The sequence below is a fragment of the Neoarius graeffei genome, chromosome 26, assembly GCF_027579695.1.
Source record: "Neoarius graeffei isolate fNeoGra1 chromosome 26, fNeoGra1.pri, whole genome shotgun sequence".
In the NCBI taxonomy this organism is placed as follows: Eukaryota; Metazoa; Chordata; class Actinopteri; order Siluriformes; family Ariidae; genus Neoarius; species Neoarius graeffei.
Window position 1 is genome coordinate 24,008,185 of NC_083594.1, and position 25,911 is coordinate 24,034,095.

The following is a 25,911-nucleotide window of genomic DNA, read 5'->3' on the forward strand; positions in this document are numbered from 1 at the left end:
CTGTTTCACATTATACTGCTCTATAGTCTTGCCAGTTCATTCTTAACGGTCTTTTGAGAATTATTTTGTCACAATTGGGGCATAAAGTATCACAAACTGATTTATTTCCACAAAATCAATTAACAGTTTTTAAAAGGACGTTGTTCTGTTTCTGAAACAATATTTTTATTTTCATAACTGTAACTAAGTAGTCCAGGCCTTTTAAAAACATCAGAAGGAAGTATAAGAGAGAGAAAAAAAAAAACCTAGAGTGTCATTTTTCTACTATGTATTACATTAAAGTTGCCATAGAATGGAAATCTGTATTTACTTTGGCATAGCTGAAAAATGAGGAGTTCAGGACATGGAACTGACCTACTGTGAACCTTGAACCCTTTTGTCTCCTCTTTCAAATGCAAATTCCACATGTGCAAAAGAAGGTGGTAATGCAGGCCAATTACAAAATCCTGGAGTGCTTCATAACAGTCAAGACTCATTTATATTCATACCCCCAAAATTTGCATACACCAGCCCACATTCAAGGTCAGGCTATATTACCATGGACCTGCACTCCTGCATGTATTGTGAAGAACAAAACAACAGAGATGCCTACCCCAAATTTTGAATTTCAGTATTCTTGAAAACATTTTTCAGTATTTTGGAATGACTTTCAGTAACATTAATTTATGTGCATTTCCATTATAAAGAGGTGTATATACCAATATGTTTAACATTTAAATTATTAAAAAGTACTGTTTTGTGTGAATTGAATAAACAAAACACTAGCAGCCATCTCAACTGAATTTCCACTCAACAAATTTCTAGAGCATACAATAGATCACATTTTTATAAATACAATAGTGTTCCCTGTTTGCAGACATTACGGTTGACTACCAATCATTGGTATTGAATGTAACTCCTCAAAAGTATTATATTATATTGCCTGGCAAAATGTTCTACCTGTTAACGGATTCTAATAAAAAAAAAAAATTTCTTATTTCATGCCAAAGAAAGTCCGACAGTGTTATCTTAATGTCCCAATATATAAATACTTCAGCATAATGCTTCAGAAGAGACATTGAATAAAATGACATTTATAATTGTATTTAAAACAGTGGAATGATCAATTTTTTGCCACAATCCCAACAACACTAATCATAAAATTCTGTTTTTGATCATACTACATGTACATTTGCACTTGCAACACTGAAAAGACTTTGAATTAAAGAAGTACAGCCAGCGTTTAATATTTCAGTGAATAAAAATCATACATGTAAAAAGAAACTGAATAAGTTTAACTCACATTTCATGGCACTAACTGGCAAGTTCAACTCCAAGCATACTGTAGGTCAACCATCACCGCTTCAGCACGCGTCACGTTCCGTGTCTTTTCATCCACAGATTTCGTAAAAAACTGCTGGATACGCCCAGATTTACTTTCCACCTGACTCGCCATTTCAGCATACTCTATATGTTTTTTGTAGTTGACATGCCGCGTGCAGTCATCGCAACCACCATGAGTGATGTTAATATCAGTTCTACACAGTTTGCAGTGCGCGTATCCATTGCCCTTTTGACTGGGTGTAATGCACGGCCATTCTACCGTATCGAAAATAGCGCGAACAAATGTGCGGAATCTGCGCATGTCACACACAGCATGTGTGGTTGTCGTAAAAATAAATAGCCGTGAATCGCGCATGGATTGAAAAAGTCGCTTGGACATTTAAAAACAACTCACTGGAATTTAAGACTTTATAATAATTCCGTACAGAATAACACTGTTTGCCGTAACATCGTATTTACGTAACTTTTCCGTACAAAATACGGCCAATCCGTACTAGTAGGCATCTCTGAAACAATGACAAATGTCAGTGCACAAGTACAACAAGATTAAGTGCGGTTGGTGCACCAGTCATTGTTGATATAGATATCCCTACTTTTCCCAGAGTCCTTTGTTCTGTCTCCGTGATGCAGCATCTAGTTCATGAGCTCCATAGCCCCGTAAGGAACCAGCACACTGGAGCCACATCTCTGTAAAAATCAGAACGCAGCAGTCCCTCAGAGATCAGTGTATGTTGAGGCACAGTCTTACTTCACCCAACTTATTGGTGAGTGAACAGACATGTATGAGGAAAACGTACGGTGAGAAAGGTCTGTGCAGAGCACTTCGTAGCCTGGCCTGCACCCCAGTGCACTGTCCCTGCTCTTGCTTTCTCTCAGGGCATGATGAACCCCAGACCTGCTGGTGCTCTGGCTCTCTCTTTCAGGATACTACCAAAGGTGCTAAAAACTTTTACAGTTTCGCCTTATGCCTCATTAAGCAGTACCTCACAGCTATATGAATGATTTGCACTAGCGACTAAACTTAGCACTAAGATAAGTAAATAGTATGAATAGCATCGATATGCTATCAATATGATAGATATTAGCAATAAACTAGACTATTTTATTTGCAGTTATACTCGGTCTCTCATCACCTATTCAGCTGCAATGGACAAGAACACTTAAAGGAGATACACAGAACCTTTATTTTTAAATAAATTTCTGAGTGGATATCTCCATCCTTGACTCTTGTATGCTGCATAAATGGGAGTTAAAAATATATACATTTTTGAGAGTTAAAATCGACCGCAAAGTTGGCATTTGAGCTGCCCCGCTGAGCCAGCCAGCCGAGTGCGTGATGTCACAGCGGGAACCGGTTTTAAGGCCGAGGCCTTTGACAGCTATAGACCAAAGTCATATAAATAAAAATTTATGGTGAAAGTAAGAAATACCATTACCGACTTGCTCATCTAAGACTGATTTGACTTCATCGATTGTGGGTTGACTCTCATTAAAACAGGTGTTATAACTTATGCAACATACATGTACATGCATGCATTTTCACTGATAAAACATAAAAGGCTAATTAAATAATCAGATGAACTGAGACAATCACATTCTGAAGCAAATTAAATAATGTTATACCGGTAACTTAAACACACAATACAAGTTACACGTATTCATTTAAATGCAGGTAAACAACGTGTTTTTGCTGTTTTACATCCAAATGAGAGTTGGAGCTTACCTGTCTGTGTTCTTGCTTCTTGAAGGCCGACCTTGTGGCCGACTGTTTTGAAACAATCTGACTTTCAGTTGTTCATTCAGTTCTCCGTTCATTCGCTTCTTCCACGTAAGGGTGAGATGGCAGCGATATCCAGTGAAGAAATCGGATGGCTGCTTCACTCATTCTCCATTTTCTCCATACAGAGTACTCCGCCATTACTGCTCGGCTCAGGCAATTACTAAAACCCGGGACAGAACAGAACGTCACCAGTTTTAGCAACAACCACGAGGAGGTCACTGCCCGAACGATATGTCCCGTCCCGGGTTTTACCAACAACCCTCGGCTCACACTCCGGGAGAACTGGTGCAACTGAACTTACTTTCCTTTTCAAAAATAAATAAAATAAATGCTTTCCTTTTCTTGTAGTTTTATTTAATTGTTGATACTGCACCCTCTTTCAATACGGGCTTAGAGCCAACGCTCCTCAACAGATCAGAGGTCTCATACGAGTCTTCAGTAAAATGTGCAGAGCAGAGGAGAGACCACTTCATAGGCGCCCAATGTGCCCGTGAACTTCTCGCGAAAGGCGTCCAAATCTTTGCAGTTTGAATATTCTTGGGCCATGAATGCAACGTAAATCCACCATCTGCCATGTTGCCGGCACATCTACGTGGCATGGAGGATTGGAGTTGCAGTCAGCTCTGTGTTTTAGTATAGCGGAAATGGCGATGAGACCGATAGCCTTCCTGCTGTGATGTTACGGACGTCAACGTCATTCACTCAGCCCGCTACCTATATAAAATCACTTTAATTGTAAAAATTACTATATTAGATTTATTGTTAACGCTTAAAACTATTCCTGTGCCATTCTTGAGGTCTCAAGGCATTTGTATAAATGAAAGTGAGGCCATGGTTCTGCGTATATGCTTTAAAAAGTAGATCCTCTTTATAGGAACAAAAGAAAAGGAAAACTAAAAGGAACACTCAGGCAGAGTGAGGGGTTGGTGAATTAGATGGCTCCATTGTAACATAACATCTGTAACACATTGGATAAACTGATATTTAACTGCAATGTGCAGGAGAGTTATAAGCGGCTATTTGCTGCATTTGTATAAGCTTACTTTATACAAGTGTTTCAGATTTTACAAGTCTCTGTAGTCAATTCCATGTTATACTGCAAATCATTATAAATTGTCTTTAAGAATTGTACATATGAGCATCAACACAGTATAAAATTGTTTTCAAGCTTTTATTACTGACATGAAAGAAACAAAACAAAAAAAACCCCACTTTTTTTTTGCCCAAATAGGAATACAAAATACTTTATATACATGATATGGACATATGACAGACGTATGACTGATCCAGAATACTTTTAATCAAAGATCTGCGTGCCTTCCTGACCCCGACATTCATGCCCACTCTTATACAGGGTTAGTCAAAAGTATGTTAACACTTAAATGGTAGAAACCATTTATTCACAAAACATGTATCATATCTGGATGATGATTTACAGGACGGTTTCAACTTGTTCGCCATCGTGTTCAACACACAAAAACCAGTGAGCAACAGTACCATTTAATCTGTCACTCATGGCGTACGTCTATCTGCAGGAGAAAAATAATCCATTAGTGTTAACATAATTTTGACTAACCCCATATAAGAAACAAGCCATGTTCATTTTTGTGCAAAATCAATAAATAAAACCCATTTTTTTTAATTGGGCGAAATGTACTTGGGCAGTCGGCAATACACCTGGGTGCAGTGCCAAGTTGCCTTTTAACTGCCTCCTCATAATTTATGTTGGACTAGTAGGACTACCATAAAACACTAACAACTTTATTACAAATGGCCTAACACAAAATTTATACCATGTACATTGCTGTACTATAAGTTGCAATGCATGCTACATGACAAAATTACTTAAAATACAATATGTAATTTGTGATATTTTTAAATATACTCAAAATATCTTCCTCCTTCTTCCTGAAAACAAGTCCATTTCACACTCCCCCAAGTACACATCTTGGATGAACCCCCTACAATGCTGAAAGAAACAGCAATTCTCCGAGGAAGATTCTGTTCCAAGTTCATGGTGTCAAGCTCTGCACCCCCACCCCCAAGACCTTAGGGTTAAAAGTAGCCTCTGTAGTGAGGAAGCACTGATGTTCTGGCTAATTTATTTTCCAACCCCCCCATCACAATCTCCAAGCTGTAAAGCTCAGAGAAAAGGCCTGGAAAAACTCAGACAGACATGTACAAAAAGATATGGTCACATGAATATTCCGAAGTTTACCCCAGTGCCCCAAGTAGTATGCAGCATGGGCAAACGCAACTCCTGTTATTTGCATTAGCCACATCAGGGGCCATCTTTAAAATTCCTGAACAAAAGCAGGAGTTGCCTTGGGAAAACAAAATATGTTATGAATGTGTTCTGGAAACAAGAGTGTACTTTTCTCTCCCAAGTACAACAGCCGGTCTTTTAGTACACTCCAAGCAAGACATTGCAGTCCAGACAAAACAAAAAACATTCAAAAATTCTTGTTTGCTCTCTTGCTTACAGCTCACAGGATCTCTGCATTCGTGTTTCACACTAGCAAGAACAGCCACCTAAAACTTTTACAGTGAATCCTTAAATATTTTTAATTATCTCAGTGGAAAATATCAGATATATTTGTGAAGATTCAAGATGCCAGTCTGGCTGACCTGGTTTGGGGATCTGACTTCATGCTGCAATGATCCTGGGCCGAAACGGTTTCCTTACAAATAACTTCAAAAATAGTGAATTTCTGTCTTCTAAGACTTTGAATAATCGGCGTCAAATAGAATAGCAATACAAAAGCATAGACACCGCTCTAATAGGAAAGAGAATGCTCCAAAGATGCTGGCCAGCTACTGTTTTTGTTCATATTCTCCCTTATGTCTATGACATTAACCATTTGCCCGATCTCCATTGTATTTAATGTAAATATAACCAATACTCTACTACCACCAGCCAAAATTCCTATTTTAAAAACCCTCATATCTGCTTTACACATTATCCCTCATGCACAAAGCTCGCTTCTGTAGTTCCAACAACTGTATGCACCCAAAAGGGGGGAAAAAACCTACCTCAAAGTATTCTTAAGTAGCTACTACAGTAGAAAATCTACCAATATTAATGTACCATGGCAAAACATGATTAGAATATTGGTCAATCAACTGACCAGGAACATGGAGGTTTTTCCATATTTAAACTTTACAATAATAAACTACAACGTGGTGTATCCAAATTGTGTGAAATGCAGTAGACATATGGAGTGCACACAAATCTTGTGCCAACTGCTCAAATTGGGACACTGCTACAAAAATATCTCCAGGCTTATCCTGTCACTTTTCACACACCTTGTTTGAATTTGCCAAAATTCTGCAGCTGGATTGTTCATTTAAGGCTCGGGATATTAAAACACCTGTATCAAGTACTCAAAGTAAAACACTACTTTAAGAAAAACTTCCATTTTATAATGGATTCCAGTCAGGGAATACTACCGCCACCACCTTATTTTACTGCAAGGCTAAAAACCACATCATTTGGACCACAAAACTTCGAGCATTTCCATAAAAGTTATAGAGAAAGTTGAAACCTAACAGACAAATTTCCTTTTCTATAATTCAATCCTGAAAATTTGAGATTGTGGCAGTGAAGAATTGAAAATGTTCCTGCATAGGCTTGAGCATTTCTTTGTTTAACAACAAAAGGAGACTTCACATTCTTGCCTCAGTAACCTGCAACCCCCTTTATACTGCATGTTCATAGGCTAAACATCTTACCAAACAATTGTTAGTTAAGATATAAGGTCAAAACCCACTTGTGTGAACAATCACACTTAACAGTCTTTTGGTCTGAAGAGTTTTTAACACTACCAAGAGATAACAAGTGGGAGAAATTTTCCTCTACATTACCTAAACTGTGTTACAGCTAGGAATGTGCAAAACTAAATATCCTGAAAACCGAAAATTCAGTGGATTGTCTGAAAGTCTATTCGACTGATGAATGATGTGCAATACAACATTGCTCAAGACAATAAACACTAGGACAGTACATCTTTGAATAACACTGAGTAGTACATGGAAGTAAAACTTTTATCCACAGTGTAGGTGCTTTGTTGGTAGTGGGGGGAGAAATGAATATCAGAATGATTATTAATTAGAAGAATAAATTTGCCACCATATACTTCCTAACAAATTGCAACAGTAATGCCATAATGTCACTCAAGTGCAGCATATCTAACTACGACTATGAGTCTAAGGCAGGGATGTCCAAAGTCCGGCCCCAGGGTCAAATGAGGCCCATGTACAGATGTTAACTGGCCCACGGCTTCTCTTTATAACGTATGATAGGTGGCCTGCTGGCCAAGACATTGCAATTTTCCCTTTCACCTGACAGTGGCAGCAGACCGTGTTAACACATTTAGCTAAATTTTGTATCCAATTAAACATGTAAATTAATTTACAAAATTATATTTAATTATGGCTCCAAACAAAAAGAGCAACGTTGACAATGAGAAGGGGTGATTTCAAAAGAACTGGAAAAGACCAGTGTTGTAGTCAAGTCACTAAACCTTGAGTCCGATTACAGTCCCTAGTCCCCAGTGTTCAAGTCCGAGTCAAGTCCAAGTCATTAAAAAAATTTGAATCGAGTCCAAGTAGAGTCCACTGTTGATCCAAGTCGAGTCCAACACTCCAACCTCACCATTTGACGGTGGCTGTTTTAGCCCCATTAACATTAGTTTGATCCTGAACATGATGTATGAACAGGTGAATGTGCATTCTCTGTCAGGAAGAGCGAAGTATTCTGTCAGAGATGGTTGGGAGACAGATGTAAGTGCAGAAGGTGTGTTAATTAATACAAGTGAAGACAGGTAAACAATCCAGAATGGCAGGCAAAATCGTAAAACAGTGAAACAGGCAATAGGTCGAGCGAGGCACAAACAGGCTATCATAGACTCGGCAGAATCAAAGAGGAGAAACAGGAAATCAGGGATCAGGAAACCAAACAAGGAAAAAAGGCTCAGTAATGTGTCAGCAACGCAACTCAATACTTTGCAAAGTAAGTGTGTTTCACAGTTTTTATATAGGCGCGCTGATTGCGCCTTAATCCTGTGCAGATGCAAGTCATTTACAGTGCGCGCATGCTGTCCGGAGTGCGCCTGAGAGTCTATCTGATGCATGCACCAAGGCACACAGGTGTGACACTCTTCCATGAAATTAGTACAAAATTAATGTAGATATAAATATCTTACGCCAAATTATTATGGTATGTTACCAAAAAAATTAAGAAAAAATCTGAGTCCTCGTCTCCACTTTCCGAGTCCTAATGCAGTTAATGCAGGAGTCCAAGTCCGAGTCAAGTCACGAGTCCTTAAAATTAGGGCACAAGCCGGACTCGAGTACTACAAGCCCGGAAATGACTAAGCATAAAAAACCCTTCAATCTGCAATCAAGTATTAAAAATGACAATTTAATTTATGATTGATTGTTTAATTATTATGGTCAGTCCAATTACTTAAATAAAAAATTGGATATAAATTTGGAGGTAAATAACCTCAAATTAAAGTTGAAAATCTACACTTTGAACTCATTCATTATTTAAATTCAACTCTAATATACTGAGGTAGACAATCATGACTGGCCCTCTGGTATTCTGATGAGCTCTCATATGGCCCTTTGGAAGAAAAAAAAAAACAACCTTTACACACCTTTGTTCTATGGGTATGGCAAAGATTTTTCTTAGATTATTTCCCCTATACGTTTCTAACCTTATAATTACAAGGGCAAGCAGAGGCATGATCCTTCTAACAGTTTTACATTCCTTTGCAGTCATTCAGGCTATCGGTGTAAACAGCTCTTTATGTGTGTTGCTGAAATTTTCCATAAATTTTACCTAAATGTCTGGTCATTGAAGTTTGTTTTATATCATCATCATCACTGTTGTTAAAACTGTAATATGGCATTTCAAATGTCCACACAATGCACAAGGACAATTTCCAGTTTGCTCACACACCTCTCAAGATTTCAATCCCAATAGAACACAAAAATTTAATACATAATCTTTGTTAACCTACTGACTAAAACCCTTAAACCAAAATTCTTGCAGAGCTTACAGAACTCGGAACACCAAAAGTCTGGCACTGATACCGTCAGTTAAAACAGGAGAGTCTACTAGGATCACCAAGAACCAAGTGCCTGGTGAATTTACTGTACTAACTCATTATTCATGTCCATGATGTCTGCATGGCTTAAATCAGCACTACTCCAATATACTTAAATAATATTGTCTGGCGTTGAGTGGCATATCAGATATATTCCATTCAGCTAGCATGATACTGAACTCATCTTCGACTCGTTGAATGAGTCAAAGACGAGTTCAATATCATGCTAGCTGAATGGAATATCTCGGATATACTATGAAAAAAAGCCAGCCAATATTATTACTATTATACATACAAAGTCCTTTCAGGTGCAGGCATGCAAACTGGTCAGGGGTGAAAAAGGTGAGAAGGACGCACGGGGACACGGCACGCGCGCAAAAGTACATTTCGTAGTCTACGTTACAAAAAAAATTTCAACCAGTGACATCTTGAATTTAATACAGTACAAAATAACTTTCCATAAACATGTCTTAATAAGTTACTGTTGAGTGGCCGGTAAATTGTACCATTTATTTGTCAGTGGCCGGTAAAGTTTGATATTTTGTGAAGTTAATTTTCACCCCTGTGTACAACACAGTGGGCTATTTACAAAAAGGTATATATTACTGCCTGTGCTATCTAACAGACCTACCCCAGAGGACACACCTGGCCAATCCCTGTCTGTCAATTTTCTTAAAGACATCACCTATGTGAAATCAGGGGCGGATCTAGAAAAATATTTATGGGGTGGCAAGAGGGGGGCAGGAATTTTTGAGGGGTGGCAACGTATTACAGACATGTATATATACCGAATTTAATCACAGTTTGACAACAAATAGTATGTACACACTACAAAAGGGCACAGACTGCCATTTACAAACTCATACAGATAAACTTAATCTCATGCCTTTATTGTTCACGAAGAACACACATTCTCAGATGAGGTCTATACCGTTTCTGGACAGTTTTATACTGTATATGCAAAAGAACAGACACTAAAAAACAACAATAACAACACTGCTTCAAGTTCAGCATGATTTAAACCATTTACACCAGTGTCACATTTTATAGTTTTTTTCCTCACGCTTTGTAAAGGCTCACCAGTGAGCAGAACATGAACTTGTCATGCCTACAACAGCTGAATGCGGCGATTTCCATGTTGCTCAGCAAAACGCTTCACAAATTTATCAAGATCTAATGCTTTTGTGCGCTTTGATTCAATGCTGAGTACAGCCAAACTTGATAGTCTCTTTTCTGTCATAGTCGACCGCAAATAAGTCTTTATGAGCCTGAGAGATGAAAAACTTCGTTCACAGGATGCACTGCTCACAGGCAAGACAACCGCTATTTTACACAACCTGAACAACTCAAAAAAAACCAACATCATCATCTTGGTATGGGTCCAAAAACAGTGAACTCCATGAGAGTGGTAGGACTCTCCTGTTCCCCCTTTTTTCTGTCTAGTCCTCTCCTCGTCTGATGTAACTCATGTTTAAGATCCTCAATATTTGAATCATAAGCTTCAGCCAATAGCAATGTTTTCCTTGACAGACGGTGAATCAATATTAACTTTTGTGGCCGACTTTACACAAAACTAATGTCAGACCTAGCTAACATTAGGCCAAAAAAAAAAAGTGTGTTTCAGGTAACATGAAATACTAAAATAAGGTCGGTAGGTAGGAAATTTTTTTCTTAATTTGTTTTATTTTGTTCGAAAAAATTAACACAAGTAAACATCTTACAAAATAGTATTTTGGCACAGAATCCTTTATACCACACATCATAATAAAATAAGTGTTTTAAATCTTTAAACGAATAAAAAAAATATCGCAAGAGTTCGAGTTATGATCTGCGGAAACGTATTGCTGCCACACTCAAAAAAAAAAATTGGCTTAGACTCAAGTAATTACGTGAAAAGATATTGTTAACAGAGTTATCACGTTTTTACAATATGTTTATCATGTAATAACATCACGTAATTTCATGATACGAAATTATCACGTTATTTCATGATATTTTCATGTGATAATGTGAAAACACCTTATCAAGAAATAACGTGAAAATATGGTTTAACGTCCTAGGCTAGGCTACTTCCATTAAAAGCAGACGGCCTAGCCTAGCCTACTGTAGAACTTGGGTCGAGCAAAAACACGGAGTAAAAACATGGCTGAATCCTGAATGACTCCTATTTGTATAAATAGGGGACTACATAGGCGGCAAAATGTAGTGTTTTTCCCTGCCATGGAAGTGCACTTGTATACTGAAGAGGAAGCAATTTGCATTACAGCCAGGAGGGCTGATAGAAGTGGCAAAACATTTTACTTTTTATCGTTTCTTTCACAACTTGAATGCGTTGAAACAAAAAATTATGACAAACTAACGCCGCTTACACTAAAATATCGAGGGAAATTTGTAATAAAAATTTACGGTCGGCAATTTCGACGCGGAAATTCTCGATCGGTCGGGTTACCGGAAACACTTTTTTTTTTTTTTTTTTTGCCTTACATGTATAGTTAGCTAAATAACCTTCTCCAACCTGATTTTTATCCTCTCAAAATCAGCATCGCAACTATACTAGCACTGTTCATTCATTATAATTTCATTTTTTGATAGATAGTTAATCAGCTTTTACCCCTTTCCTCCCGTGTCTCCTTTCCTCGCGACTCCTGCCTCCCTCGCTTCGCGCCTCTCAATTTTCCAAAACAACCAATCTCTGGCGTTATCTCGTGCTGCATTCGCCGCAGTCGGACATTGGAAATTCGCGCACGTAAATGTCAAATTGGCCGTAATTTTTCTTTGAATTCGTCGCTGCCAACTGGGGTAGCAGCAGGGGTGGCAAGGCTTTCTTTTAGAGTGGCATATGCCACCCCGGTAGATCCGCCCATGGTTATTCACCCCCGAGCGCGCTGGAAACTGTTCCATTGGTATTCAGATTCAGTCGCGAGATGAGGTTGCCAGATCTCTCTATAAAAAGGTGACTTTGCGGTCTGAATCTGTGGAATATTCGTAAGCGAGGACTGGCAACCAGCAGTGGGTTGTGCACCAGCTGATCGGAACTCCAATGGAAAAGAAGCGTGTTAGTAACTGTTTATCTTGATTGGCTGTAACCTTGTAAGTGAAATGTTTGGCAACAATAGCGTTGTAGCCTGCCTACCCCCCCCCCAAAAAAAAAACTCTTCGGATCTACACGATTCACACAAGTGACCTATTTTGGGACCAAAACGGCGAATTTCGCCGAAAGGTGAGGAGTTTGCATGTGTGCAGGTGTTCAACGCATCTTTCTCTTTCAAAATTGTTTGAAAATCTTCCGTATTTAACGAAGCAAACCTGGCGGCCATGTTTGTTTACAAACTGTCACGGCCGCTGGAAGTTTTACATGTCTGACGTGTGACGTAAGGTTGTCTTGACAACCATGCAATATCATAAATCATATTCAGTGCTCATTCTCCATTGGGTAGAATGATATAATACACATAGGATAAGTGATATGCTAACAATATTGCATGCTATCAAACCAAATGAATGAAACCCACTAGAAGGGAAGAGAATGGATGTTTTTATTCCATTGATAAAAGTGTCCTGTATGTATAATAATTTATGATGCTGCATGGGTTGAACTGCCACTATTCCAATGTGTTCAAATATGCCTGTATGGACTGAATTAGCATTATTCCAGTTCATTCAGTGATGCCTGCATAGGATAAATTAGCACCATTCTCGTTTGCTCCATGATGTTAACATGGGTTGAATTATCACTATTTTAATTTGCTCTATGACGCCAGCATGGGTTGAATTATCACCATTTTAATTTGCTCTATGACGCCAGCATGGATTGAATTATCACCATTCTAATTTGCTTCACAATGGTCACGAGTTTTTATTTGTTCTGAGCTGTGGCTGTACATGAGGCCTTCATTTTTTAGTGATTTGGAAGAGAACTGAGTGGAACTTGTCAGTCCAGAGCTGTAATACATTCCACCAACGCAACCAGGGTTTATATTAAGTCATTGCCCATAGTTCCAGGAAAATTAACTTCCTGCACCAAGGTAGGTGCAGCCATTATTCTGCAACCAGCTGCATGTCCAAAACCAGCTGTAGGTCACCCTACTTACTATATAGTGCACCGTTTTGGGAGTTTTGCCATTTAGTCATCATGTCTGAAAACATGACTCTCAATGTACTGAAATAGATGTACCCTACAGAGCAAATGTGCTTCTTATAGGAAATATGCATTAGGAAATAGTTCAGGAAATATTAAGGTTGAACTTTTCACTGACTGTTTAAGATTCACAATATAACCCTCTTAAAAGCCAATTTAAACGGTTGTGTTAAACTAACAAGCATACCACAAGCTGTTTTGGATACGAGCATTTGAACACAAGTGAGACAGGATGACTAGTGGACTGACCAAGATGTATAAGCTTTTCTCTACACCAGCGCTGGCTCGTACAGTGGCATGCAAAAGTTTGAGCACCCTTGCTTAAAATGTCTGTTACTGTTAATAGTTACGTGAGCAGAAGATGAACTGATCACCAAAAGGCATAAAGGTAAAGATGGCACGTTTATTTATTATTTTCGGCAAGCTTACATTTTTATTTCCTTCATTTACAGGTACAAAATACCAAAAAAACAAAAAGGGACTGAAGCAAAAGTTTGGGCTCCCAACATGGTCAGTACTTAGTAACACCCCCTTTGGCAAGCATCACAGCTTGTAAACCTTTTTTTTTTTGTAGCCAACTGGGTGGCACGGCGGTGTAGTGGTTAGCACTGTCGCCTCACAGCAAGAAAATTCTGGGTTCGAGCCCAGTGGCCGACGGGGGCCTTTCTGTGTGGAGTTTGCATGTTCTCCCCGTGTCTGCGTAGGTTTCCTCTGGGTGCTCCGGTTTCCCCCACGATTCAAAGACATGCGGGTAGGTTAACGTGGGGTAGCCATGGCCTGAGGTTGAGCTGAAGTACCCTTGAGCAAGGCACCAAACCCACAACTGCTCCTCGGGCATTGTAGCACAGCTGCCCACTGCTCTGGGTATGTGTGTGCGCTCATTGCTCACTTGTGTGTGCATGTGTGTATTCACTGCTTCAGATGGGTTAAATGCAGAGGTTATATTTCACTGTGTGCTTAAGTCTGTGCTTGAGTGTATATGTGACAAAGGCTTCTTGGCTTGGCTTTGTCTTCTAGGAGTCTTTCATTTCTTACTTGTGGGATTTTCGCCCATTTGTCCTTGCAAAAGGCTTCCAATTCTGCAAGATTCTTGGACTGTCTTGCATGCATACAGTGCTCTTTTGAGATCTATCCACAGATTTTCAAATGATGTTTAAGTCAGGGGACTGTGACGGCTATGGCAAAACCTTCAGCTTGCGTCTCTTGAGGTCTTCCACTCTAGATTGTGAGGTGCGTTTCGGATCATTATCTTGTCGTAGGACCCATCTACTTTTTAACTTCAACTTTTTTTTTTTAAACAGATGGTGTGATGTTTGCTTCCAGAATTTGCTGGTATTTATTCAAATCCATTCTTCCCTCTACCAATGAAATGTTCCCTGTGCCACTGGCTGCAACACAAGCCCAAAGCATGATCGATCCACCCCCAGTTAATAGTTGTGCTTAATAGTTGGAGTTGTTCTTTTCCTGGAATTCAGCACTTTTTTTCCCCTCCAAACATACTTTTGCACATTGTGGCCAAAAAGTTATATTTTTACTTCATCAGTCCACAGGACTTGTTTCCAAAATGTATCTGACGTGTATATGCTCATTTGCAAACTTCAGGGGCTGAATTTTGTAGCTAGGATGCAGGAAATGTTTTCTTCCGCTGACTCTAACATGAAGGTCATATTTGTTCAGGTGCTGCTGCACAGTAGAACAGTACACCACCACTCCAGGGTCTGCTAAATCTTCCTGAAGGTCTTTTGCAGTTAAATATGGGGGGGGGGGGGGGGTTGGTTATTTGCCTTTCTAGCAATCCAACGAGCAATTTTTTCAGAACGCTTTCTTGGTCTTCCAGACCTCACCTTGACCTCCACTCTTCCTATTAACTGCCATTTCTTAATAACGTTACGAACTGAGGAAACAGCTACCTAAAAATGGTTTGCTATCTTCTTGTAGCCTTCTCCTGCTTTGTGAGCATCAATTATTTTATTTTTCAGAATGCTAGGGAGTTGCTTAGAGGAGCCCATGGCTGTTGATTTCAGGGACAAGTTTGAGGAGTCAGAGAACTTCTACAGCTTTGAAATCTGCATTACCTGGCCTTTCCTAAAGATGAATGTGAACGAGCTATAGCTCAATAAACAAATTAAAGTCTGGAACCTTGGTACAAGTTACCTGAGAACTCGAATGTATTGGGGTGCTCAAACTTTTGCATGGTGATGCTTTCCTTTTTTCACTCTACAACTGTACAAAACAAAAATATTACACAAATCTTGTATAAAATGCTGAAATGTGTCATCTTTAACTTTATGCCTCTTAGTGATCAGTTTGTCTTTTGCTCATCTAACTATTCACAGTAACAGACATTTTAAGCAGGAGTACTCAAACTTTTGCATGCTACTGTATTTACTTGGAATGAAAAGGGCTCCCAGCATTTTTTTTGCCATGTTACTGGACTGTACAATATGAAAGGACCATGAAATAACCACCACACAGCTTCACTTCTTTTCGCACTGCTGTCCTGGTTCCTGCAGTGCAGAGGGAAGACAGATCTGGAACTTGATAAGTAAAGCCTGATTCACGCTTCCATCTGAACAGGCTACCAACATCTTAAAAGCATCAGAAGATACCTTGGATGGGGAGAAGCACAGCCTGTCCAGCTTCTCAGTGACTGTCCAGTATCGATGTGTGAATAGAAGGAAGAAGGTGTTCAAACTAGCAGGGGTTCTACCACCCTCTGAGAAATGCTATAGTTTCATTTCCTTGACATATTCTACATGTTTATTAACTGATAAATGAATGTGTGTAGAGATTATTTCATGCATCAAGTTGGTCCCTTGGAGCTGCTTTTCTCTTTTAAGTCAGTGTAGTGGTGCTAGACTTACATAAACTTGTAACTTAAGCATCAATTATTTTAAAAATGGGTCATTCATTTAAATTTAAATCAAAATATGAAAAGTTTAAAAAAAGATTGATACATGCTTTTTGCTTTAAACTGTGCAAAATTCAAACCCTTCAAATCTTATATTTTTGTCCCCCCCCTTTTGCTCCCCAATTTGGTCACCTGCCAATCCCCACCCAGCCGTCTCCTATCATACAACAGCTACCACTTAAGTGAGTGACAGGCTTCCTCCAAGACACACAATTAGCCAGTGTTGCTCTGACTGGGTGGGATGGATGTCATATTCTCACTCCTCTCTCAGAGATCATGGCCAATTCTGCTCCCTTGGTTTCCAGCCATGGCACTGTCAAGATTTAAACTCACAATTTCCCCACAATAGGGCAAATGGTCTTTCTGCTGTGCCACTTTAGAGACCGGAATCATGCTTTTATGCTAAATGTTTCCTATTACACAACACAGTTCTGTATAGTCTTCTTTGGATGAGGCCACAGCAAAATGACATTGGAAGGACCGCCATTTTGCTTGAATGGACAACAGATTTTTAAAAAAAAAGCGCTTTCTTTTAACACACTTTACACATTTGTTGTTTAATAGTTGATCCTTTACATACCATATTCCTATGAAACATGCCCAATATAAGTAATACTAAACTTAAACTCCTTTCGTGTGCAACTAAGATCTTCCTATCGTGTCTGAAACCAGCCTTTCTGAAGTTCCATTTCAGAAGCAGTTCTGATTAATCATAAATAAACCAGGCTTTACTGTGTAGTCTTCAGGATAGTCACAGAAATTATTAGTTTCTCAGAAAATTCTGGAACCTTGTCTGTAACACACCTTGTGATGCGTATATAAACCCGCTATATCATAGCACTCCAAATGCATCTTGGGTAAGATCATTACAAACCCCCAAATTAATTTTTGACATCTTACCTTAAAGTGCTGGAACGTGCAAGTTCTTTGCTTGCATCCCTCTGAAAATGACCTCAGGGTTCTGAAGAACAGGAAAACGCTCTTTGACTCCTCTACACTGAAAAAACAAAAAAATAATAAAAGATGACATAGGTGACAGAGCTCAACTAAAAGTATGCTTTTTTGGACAACAGACCTTTTAAGAGAATTCTCTCTTGAAATGATGAAATTGTGTTCAACATTTAAAAATGTCTTTATAAACAAATTCAGCTACCACACAACAAAGGCAAAGTCTTGTAAAGACAGTTAGTTGGTGGTCTTTTATGTGATCTACATGGCTCTTACACTGCCAGTTCATGTTGGCAAAGCCTGAGTCATATGGAGACTTTCATAGTTAGACTGAGCCCAGAGCAGTGTGGCACAGGACACGACTTTCCACGAAATGTGGAGACTCCAAGTCTGTGTTTAGAGAAATGCCATAAAGAACTGATGGAAAATTCTGCTTCTCTCAGGGATATGGAAGAAAGGCCAAGATAGCGAAAGACAAACCTACACATTTTACAGAAAATATTTTCCAACTTACCAAAATACAACACAGGTGAAGTGGTGCTAGTTAACGCTCTCGTATACAAGTTTAACTTCTGCATCTCCTGTACTATATTCCTAAGCAGCATCTTGAACATGTGCATGAGCATCGCCTTTTAAAAGAGGTTCTCTCAAGGTTTCTAATAAAGATTAAAACACCGCTTGTTTAATCTATTTATTTTCATTTGTGTGTGAAAACACGTGCCCTATTTAAAATCCTAATTTACAAAGATGTCATGATTGTGCAACTGCTGCACAGCAAAGTCTTTGCATACTATGAGACTCAAATTTATACTAACATAGGAAAATCGTGATCAGTGGGATCAGTAATGAGCAACAGGCAAGTGTAATTTATTAGTAAACAGAAGCATGGTTGAGAGGGGGGTTTCCAGTAGCTATCAGGCATAGACTTATTAAACACTGAATCATGAATACCGCAACAGAAAAGTGTTCGCCATCATCCAAAGGTTGCAAGCAACAGTAGTAATCATGGGCATCTGTGAGCTCACACATGCACAAGGGGGGCAGATACAGTGGGGGGGAAAAAGTATTTAGTCAGCCACCAATTGTGCAAGTTCTCCCACTTAAAAAGATGAGAGAGGCCTGTAAGTTTCATCATAGGTACACTTCAAATATGAGAGACAGAATGGGGGGAAAGAATCCAGGAAATCACATTGTAGGATTTTTAATGAATTAATTGGTAAATTCCTCAGTAAAATAAGTATTTGGTCACCTACAAACAAGCAAGATTTCTGGCTCTCACAGACCTGCAACAACTTCTTTAAGAGGCTCCTCTGTCCTCCACTCGTTACCTGTATTAATGGCACCTGTTTGAACTCGTTATCAGCATAAAAGACACCCGTCCACAACCTCAAACAGTCACACTCCAAACTCCACTATAGCCAAGACCAAAGAGCTGTCAAAGGACACCAGAAACAAAATTGTAGACCTGCACCAGGCTGGGAAGACTGAATCTGCAATAGGTAAGCAGCTTGGTGTGAAGAAATCAACTGTGGGAGCAATTATTAGAAAATGGAAGACATACAAGACCACTGATAATCTCCCTCGATCTGGGGCTCCACGCAAGATCTCACCCCGTGGGGTCAAAATTATCACAAGAACAGTGAGCAAAAATCCCAGAACCACACAGGGGGACCTAGTGAATGACCTGCAGAGAGCTGGGACCAAAGTAACAAAGGCTACCATCAGTAACACACTACGCCGCCAGGGATTCAAATCCTGCAGTGCCAGACGTGTCCCCCTGCTTAAGCCAGTACATGTCTAGGCCCGTCTGAAGTTTGCTAGAGAGCATTTGGATGATCCAGAAGAGGACTGGGAGAATGTCATATGGTCAGATGAAACCAAAATAGAACTTTTTGGTAAAAACTCAACTTGTCGTGTTTGGAGGAGAAAGAATGCTGAGTTGCATCCAAAGAACACCATACCTACTGTGAAGCATGGGGGTGGAAACATCATGCTTTGGGGCTGTTTTTCTGCAGAGGGACCAGGACGACTGATCCGTGTAAAGGAAAGAATGAATGGGGCCATGTATCGTGAGATTTTGAGTGAAAACCTCCTTCCATCAGCAAGGGCATTGAAGATGAAACATGGCTGGGTCTTTCAGCATGACGATGATCCCAAACACACCGCCCGGGCAACAAAGGAGTGGCTTCGTAAGAAGCATTTCAAGGTCCTGGAGTGGCCTAGCCAGTCTCCAGATCTCAACCCCATAGAAAATCTTTGGAGGGAGTTGAAAGTCCGTGTTGCCCAGCGACAGCCCCAAAACATCACTGCTCTAGAGGAGATCTGCATGGAGGAATGGGCCAAAATACCAGCAACAGTGTGTGAAAACCTTGTGAAGACTTACAGAAAACATTTGACCTCTGTCATTGCCAACAAAGGGTATATAACAAAGTATTGAGATGAACCTTTGTTATTGACCAAATACTTATTTTCCACCATAATTTGCAAATAAATTCTTTAAAAATCAGACAGACAATGTGATTTTCTGGATTTTTTTTTCTCATTTTGTCTCTCATAGTTGAGATATACCTATGATGAAAATTACAGGCCTCTCTCATCTTTTTAAGTGGGATAACTTGCACAATTGGTGACTGACTAAATACTTTTTTGCCCCACTGTAGCTCTTTTCCCCATGTGTGTTACACTGCCATGTGATGCAGCATGAGCAGCAGTTTGGTTTCATGCGTTTTAGAGGAAGTACATGATACCCTTCACACAGCAGAGTTGGTAACTATCATATGATGGGGGAACTGGTCAAGACTAAATGAGGCAATTACATTCATAACTGATGACTGAATGTTGGAGTTGCCAAAACAGTGTAAAATCAAAGTACACTAGTGCTCTTTCTGCTGCCAGGAGTTTGCACAGAAACGCAGTTGAAACTCGCCCAGTGTGAATGGACTGAAGGCTTAAAATGACACTTGATATGACACTTAGATGGTACATTCAGTGTGAATCTGGGATCTGATTCGAGTAGACTGCATGTCTGGGAAACTGATGCAGAGATACAGAGCAGGTAGAGAAGGTTATAGATGGGGGACAGTTGTCAGGTATAAGGTGTTGGATGGGAGGATAATGGGGAGGTAAAAAGAGATTGAATGGAGGCATAGTGGGTTGTAGGGTGGTGCAGTGGTTAGCACTGTTGCCTCACAGCAAGAAGCTTCAGGGTTCAAACCTCAAGGCTGATGGGGGGGCCTTTCTATGTGGACTTTGCATGTTCTCCCCTCTGGATGCTCTGGTTTCCTCCACAGTTCAAAGACGTGCAGGATTAGGTACAATGGGGCCACTGTAATTAGCGCAAACTGTAGTGGTTTCCCAGCCATAATGCATGTACAAATATATCTCACTATGACAAAGCTAAAGAAAAATTAAATTAGATAGATGTTGGGTGGAGGGATAGTGACTGTTCTCAAACTTAATAACAAAAGAGGATGAGGACAGTGTGACGGCAGTGAGATGTGCAGTGGGAATGACGGAGGCATTTAAGGTGGATGTTGGATTGCACCAGGGCTCAGCCCTAAGCCCTTTCTTGTTTGCAATTGTAGGTACAGTCCCTTTTAAGAAACTACATTTCCCATCAGCCAACTTCCGCGTTGACCTGCGTCACGCCTGGGCGGGAGCACCAACGTTACGTCCTCTCTGAAGGCATAAGTAACGGTACAACGCTTCAGTCTCTCTCTTTTCCGTCCCGGACTTCAAGCTGTCTGGACACAAAGAGGCTGCTCACCCGAGCAAACCAGAAAAAGACCTCTTTCTTGCAAGATCCACGATTTAGCGCGATTTCTTTCTTACCCTTGGCCAAGGTAGACTCCAGAGTCGCGCGATCTTTAACTCAGTCGAGTTACAACCAGTTTGATTCGTATTAGAAGTGACGTCACGACTGCCGCCCAAGCAGTTTTAATTCAAAGTTAGGAAAGCGGCTGGACCCTTTCTTTTTTAACTGAAGCGCTGTGCACCTTGTTCTACAAAGATTTCCTTCCCACGAGCTACGAAGCGTCGGACCAAGAATTCTTTGTTTTTCTACAGAAGTCTCTACGGGCTCCCGTGGAACTCAGCCTCTCCAAGAAATTCCCCGTGCTTCACAGAGATCTCCACAACGGTGAAAACTCCAAAAGTCTCGGGACATCTTCTCATAATCTCACGTAGAAGCGAGATATTGAAGTAAGACTGGCATTTGGGCAGATAAACCTAGTCTTAGGAATTAGCTTTTATTGAACTAGTGTGAATTTAAACTCAGGAACGGTTTAATTGTTTACACTGTAGACACGCAGCGTGTTGAATTAATTGTTATAATTTTGTCCTCTCAATTGTTTAATAGATAGAGAAGCATGCACAGCCTATCTTTTCTAACACCTTAATTCCATTCTTATACATATATTGACCTCATCAAGATTTCAGTGGATTTAGTAGTGTTATGAGCTAGCTTCCCTTTGTCTTAGCTTAGCCACACGAGGTTAATCTAGGCCTACACAAACACGTGGTCACCAGGCCTCACCAGGCCTGACACACACAAACACGTGGTCACAGGCCTCACCAGGCCTCCCAAACATACCTAGCTAGCATCCCACGCTAGCCTTTTGCTTAGGCCACACACAAGCACACATTAGCAACACGTGCTAATTCTTTGTTTTACTTAGCAACACGTGGTCAACTCCACCACGTGGACACAAGGCCTCACACCCACAAACACACCTTAGTTAGCAACAGAGCTAATCCTTTGTTCTACTTAAATAACATTCCCTTGTCTTAGCTAGCAACCAAGCTAGGCCTCCACCATGTGGACACACCCACACAAACACACCATATCATATTTGTATATAATGATGCCAACTGCTATTATCCATTTTTATCTGTTATAATAAATTCCATTATTATTGAAACTGTGTGTATTTATTTGTTGTGCTTAATATACTTGAAGTTGCCCAATCTCCAAAGAATTCTAAAGGTGCATATGAGCCATGTAATATGGTAAGTGATCATAATAATTTGGAATATACCATAATTTAGCTGTTTGGTAATTTATTATTAAGCACCAAAATTAATGGTATTAATTAATGAGACTGATTTAATGAGATTAATTCAATGATTTAATGAGACTGATTTAATGAGGTTGATCACTAATCATCAACTGCACCTACACAATGGTAATGGACAGGTTGACAGACGACACCAGGCAAGAGGCCCCATGGACAATGATGTTTGCAGATGATATTGTGATCTGTAGTGAGAACAGGGAGCAAGTGGAAGCAAACTTAGAGACATGGAGGTATGCACTAGAGAGAAGGGGAATGAAAGTCAGTAGGCGCAAGACAGAGTATGTGTGTGTGAATGAGGGGAAGGACAGTGGAATGGTACAGCTACAAGGAATAGAGGTGATCAAAGCAGATGAGTTTAAATATCTGGGGTGAACCGTACAAAGTAATGGCGAGTGAAGAGTGCGCAAGCAGGTTGGAATGGATGGAGGAGAGTGTCAGAAGTGATTTGTGACAGAAGGTTGCCAGCAGGAGTGAAAGGGAAAGTGTACAAGACAGTAGTAAAGGCAGCAATGTTGTATGGTTTGGAGACAGTGGCAATGACAAAAAGACAGGAGGCTGAACCGCAGGTAGCGGAGTTGAAGATGCTGAGATTTTCATTGGGAGTGACAAACTTGGACAGGATTAGAAATGAGTATATTAGTGGGACAGCACATGCAGGATGGCTTGGAGACAAAGTGAGAGAGGCAAGACTGAAATGGTTTGGACACATACAGAGGAGCGCTCCAGAGTATATTGGGAAAAGAATGCTAGAGATGGACTTGCCATGTAGAAGGAAAAACGAAGACCAAAAATGAGATTTATGGATGCAGTGAAGGAGGACAGACATGAGGACAGTTGGCGTGACAGAAAAAGATACGGAGGACAGGAGGAGGTGGGATGACATTATCCGCTGTGGTGACCCCCGAAAGAAGATTACAGTGATTTCACGTGTCCCTCAGGGGAAGAAAGGCATCCAAACACACACACTCCCAAACTATTAATGCGGATTGGTAATGGTGCTTGAATACTCATTTAATAGTAGTTGTACTCAGATGATCTACTGCATCCGTAAGTATTCAAATGTACCACACTACACTATCCTGTAATTCAGCTGGAGCCTCCAAATAACCAAAGAAGAATTCCACCAGGAAAAATAGAAAGATGGTCACCTGAAAGAAGCTGGCTTTCAGGAATTGTTTAAACATTTCTGCCACTGCAGATATGTAAATTTTGTGGCAAAAGATTGCAGCGGAGTACATCCAAACTGTGTGCTCACTACTTGCTCACATATTCATAGAACCTGACCATAACTGTAATAAGTACTTAACCGTTGTTAGTACATACCGAGAATTCAAATGCAGCTACAGTCAAAAGTATGCTGGAGAGGAGAATGAGATTTATGCAGAACAAAACGGATAATTGGCTGCACCTGTTTCTCATTTACTCTGGTCTTTCTCTCTCTCTCTCTGGGAATACAAGTCATGGACAGATATAACCCCAAATCAGAAAAAGCTGGGACAGGACGGAAAATGCAAATAAAAAAAAAAAAAAAAAAGCAGCGATTTCTAAATTTACTTTGACTTCCATTTCATTCCAGACAGTATGAACCCAAGATATTTTGTCTGGTCAACTTCATTTAATTTGAAATACATCAATTCCTGCATTTCAGGCCTGCAGCACATTACAAACAAGTTGGGACAGGGCCAATTTAGGGCTAGTAATGAGGCAAAACAAATAAAGATATAAATTTAAAACAGGTGATGTCAACAGATGATTTTAATCATGATTTGGTACAAAATCAGTATCCAGGAAAGGCCTAGTCTTTGAGAAGCAAAGATGTATTGAGGATCTCCAGACCGTCAACAAATGCATGAGAAAATTATTGAAATGTTTAAAAACAATGTTCCTCAAGGAACTATATGAATGGATTTGGATATTTCACTCTCTACAGTGCATAATATCATGAAAAAAATTCAAGGAATCTTGAGGAATTTTGGTGTGGAAAAGGCAAGGGTGCAAGCTTAAGCTGAACACCCATGACCTCCAATCCCTCGGACAGCATTGCGTCAAATACCACTACTCATCTACAGCTGATATACAACCCCGATTCCAAAAAAAGTTGGGACAAAGTCCAAACTGTAAATAAAAAGGGAATGCAATAATTTACAAATCTCAAAAACTGATATTGTATTCACAATAGAACATAGACAACATATCAAATGTCGAAAGTGAGACATTTTGAAATTTCATGCCAAATATTGGCTCATTTGAAATTTCATGACAGCAACACATCTCAAAAAAGTTGGGACAGGGGCAGTAAGAGGCAGGAAAAGTTAAAGGTACAAAAAAGGAACAGCTGGAGGACCAAACTGCAACTCATTAGGTCAACTGGCAATAGGTCATTAACATGACTGGGTATAAAAAGAGCATCATGAAGTGGCAGCGGCTCTCAGAAGTAAAGATGGGAAGAGGATCACCAATCCCCCTAATTCTGCGCCGACAAATAGTGGAGCAATATCAGAAAGGAGTTCGACAGTGTAAAATTGCAAAGAGTTTGAACATATCATCATCTACAGTGCATAATATCATCAAAAGATTCAGAGAATCTGGAAGAATCTCTGTGCGTAAGGGTCAAGGCCGGAAAACCATACTGGGTGCCCGTGATCTTCGGGCCCTTAGACGGCACTGCATCACATACAGGCATGCTTCTGTATTGGAAATCACAAAATGGGCTCAGGAATATTTCCAGAGAACATTATCTGTGAACACAATTCACCGTGCCATCCGCCGTTGCCAGCTAAAACTCTATAGTTCAAAGAAGAAGCCGTATCTAAACATGATCCAGAAGCGCAGACGTCTTCTCTGGGCCAAGGCTCATTTAAAATGGACTGTGGCAAAGTGGAAAACTGTTCTGTGGTCAGACGAATCAAAATTTGAAGTTCTTTATGGAAATCGGGGACGCCGTGTCATTCGGACTAAAGAGGAGAAGGACGACCCAAGTTGTTATCAGCGCTCAGTTCAGAAGCCTGCATCTCTGATGATATGGGGTTGCATTAGTGTGTGTGGCATGGGCAGCTTACACATCTGGAAATACAGCATCAATGCTGAAAGGTATATCCAGGTTCTAGAGCAACATATGCTCCCATCCAGACGACGTCTCTTTCAGGGAAGATCTTGGATTTTTCAACATGACAATGCCAAACCACATACTGCATCAATTACAGCATCATGGCTGCGTAGAAGAAGGGTCCGGGTACTGAACTGGCCAGCCTGCAGTCCAGATCTTTCACCCATAGAAAACATTTGGCACATCATAAAACGGAAGATACGACAAAAAAGACCTAGGACAGTTGAGCAACTAGAATCCTACATTAGACAAAAATGGGTTAACATTCCTATCCCTAAACTTGAGCAACTTGTCTCCTCAGTCCCCAGACGTTTACAGACTGTTGTAAAGAGAAAAGGGGATGTCTCACAGTGGTAAACATGGCCTTGTCCTAACTTTTTTAAGATGTGTTGTCTCATCTTATTATCTGTAGCCGCTTTATCCTGTTCTACAGGGTCGCAGGCAAGCTGGAGCCTATCCCAGCTGACTATGGGCGAAAGGCAGGGTACACCCTGGACAAGTCGCCAGGTCATCACAG

The 25,911-nt window shown here is 40.1% G+C and overlaps 1 protein-coding gene across 2 annotated transcripts in view; it reads right to left on the reverse strand.

Moving 5' to 3' along the window:
* The window catches only part of cenpp (centromere protein P), a 186,795-nt gene that overhangs the window by 134,076 nt on the left and 26,808 nt on the right, over positions 1-25,911 (reverse strand). For both annotated transcript variants that reach the window (XM_060911029.1, XM_060911028.1), the window contains exon 6: positions 17,166-17,262. In XM_060911029.1, coding sequence (XP_060767012.1) covers positions 17,166-17,262 — 97 coding nt within the window. The remainder of the gene's footprint in view (positions 1-17,165; positions 17,263-25,911) is intronic.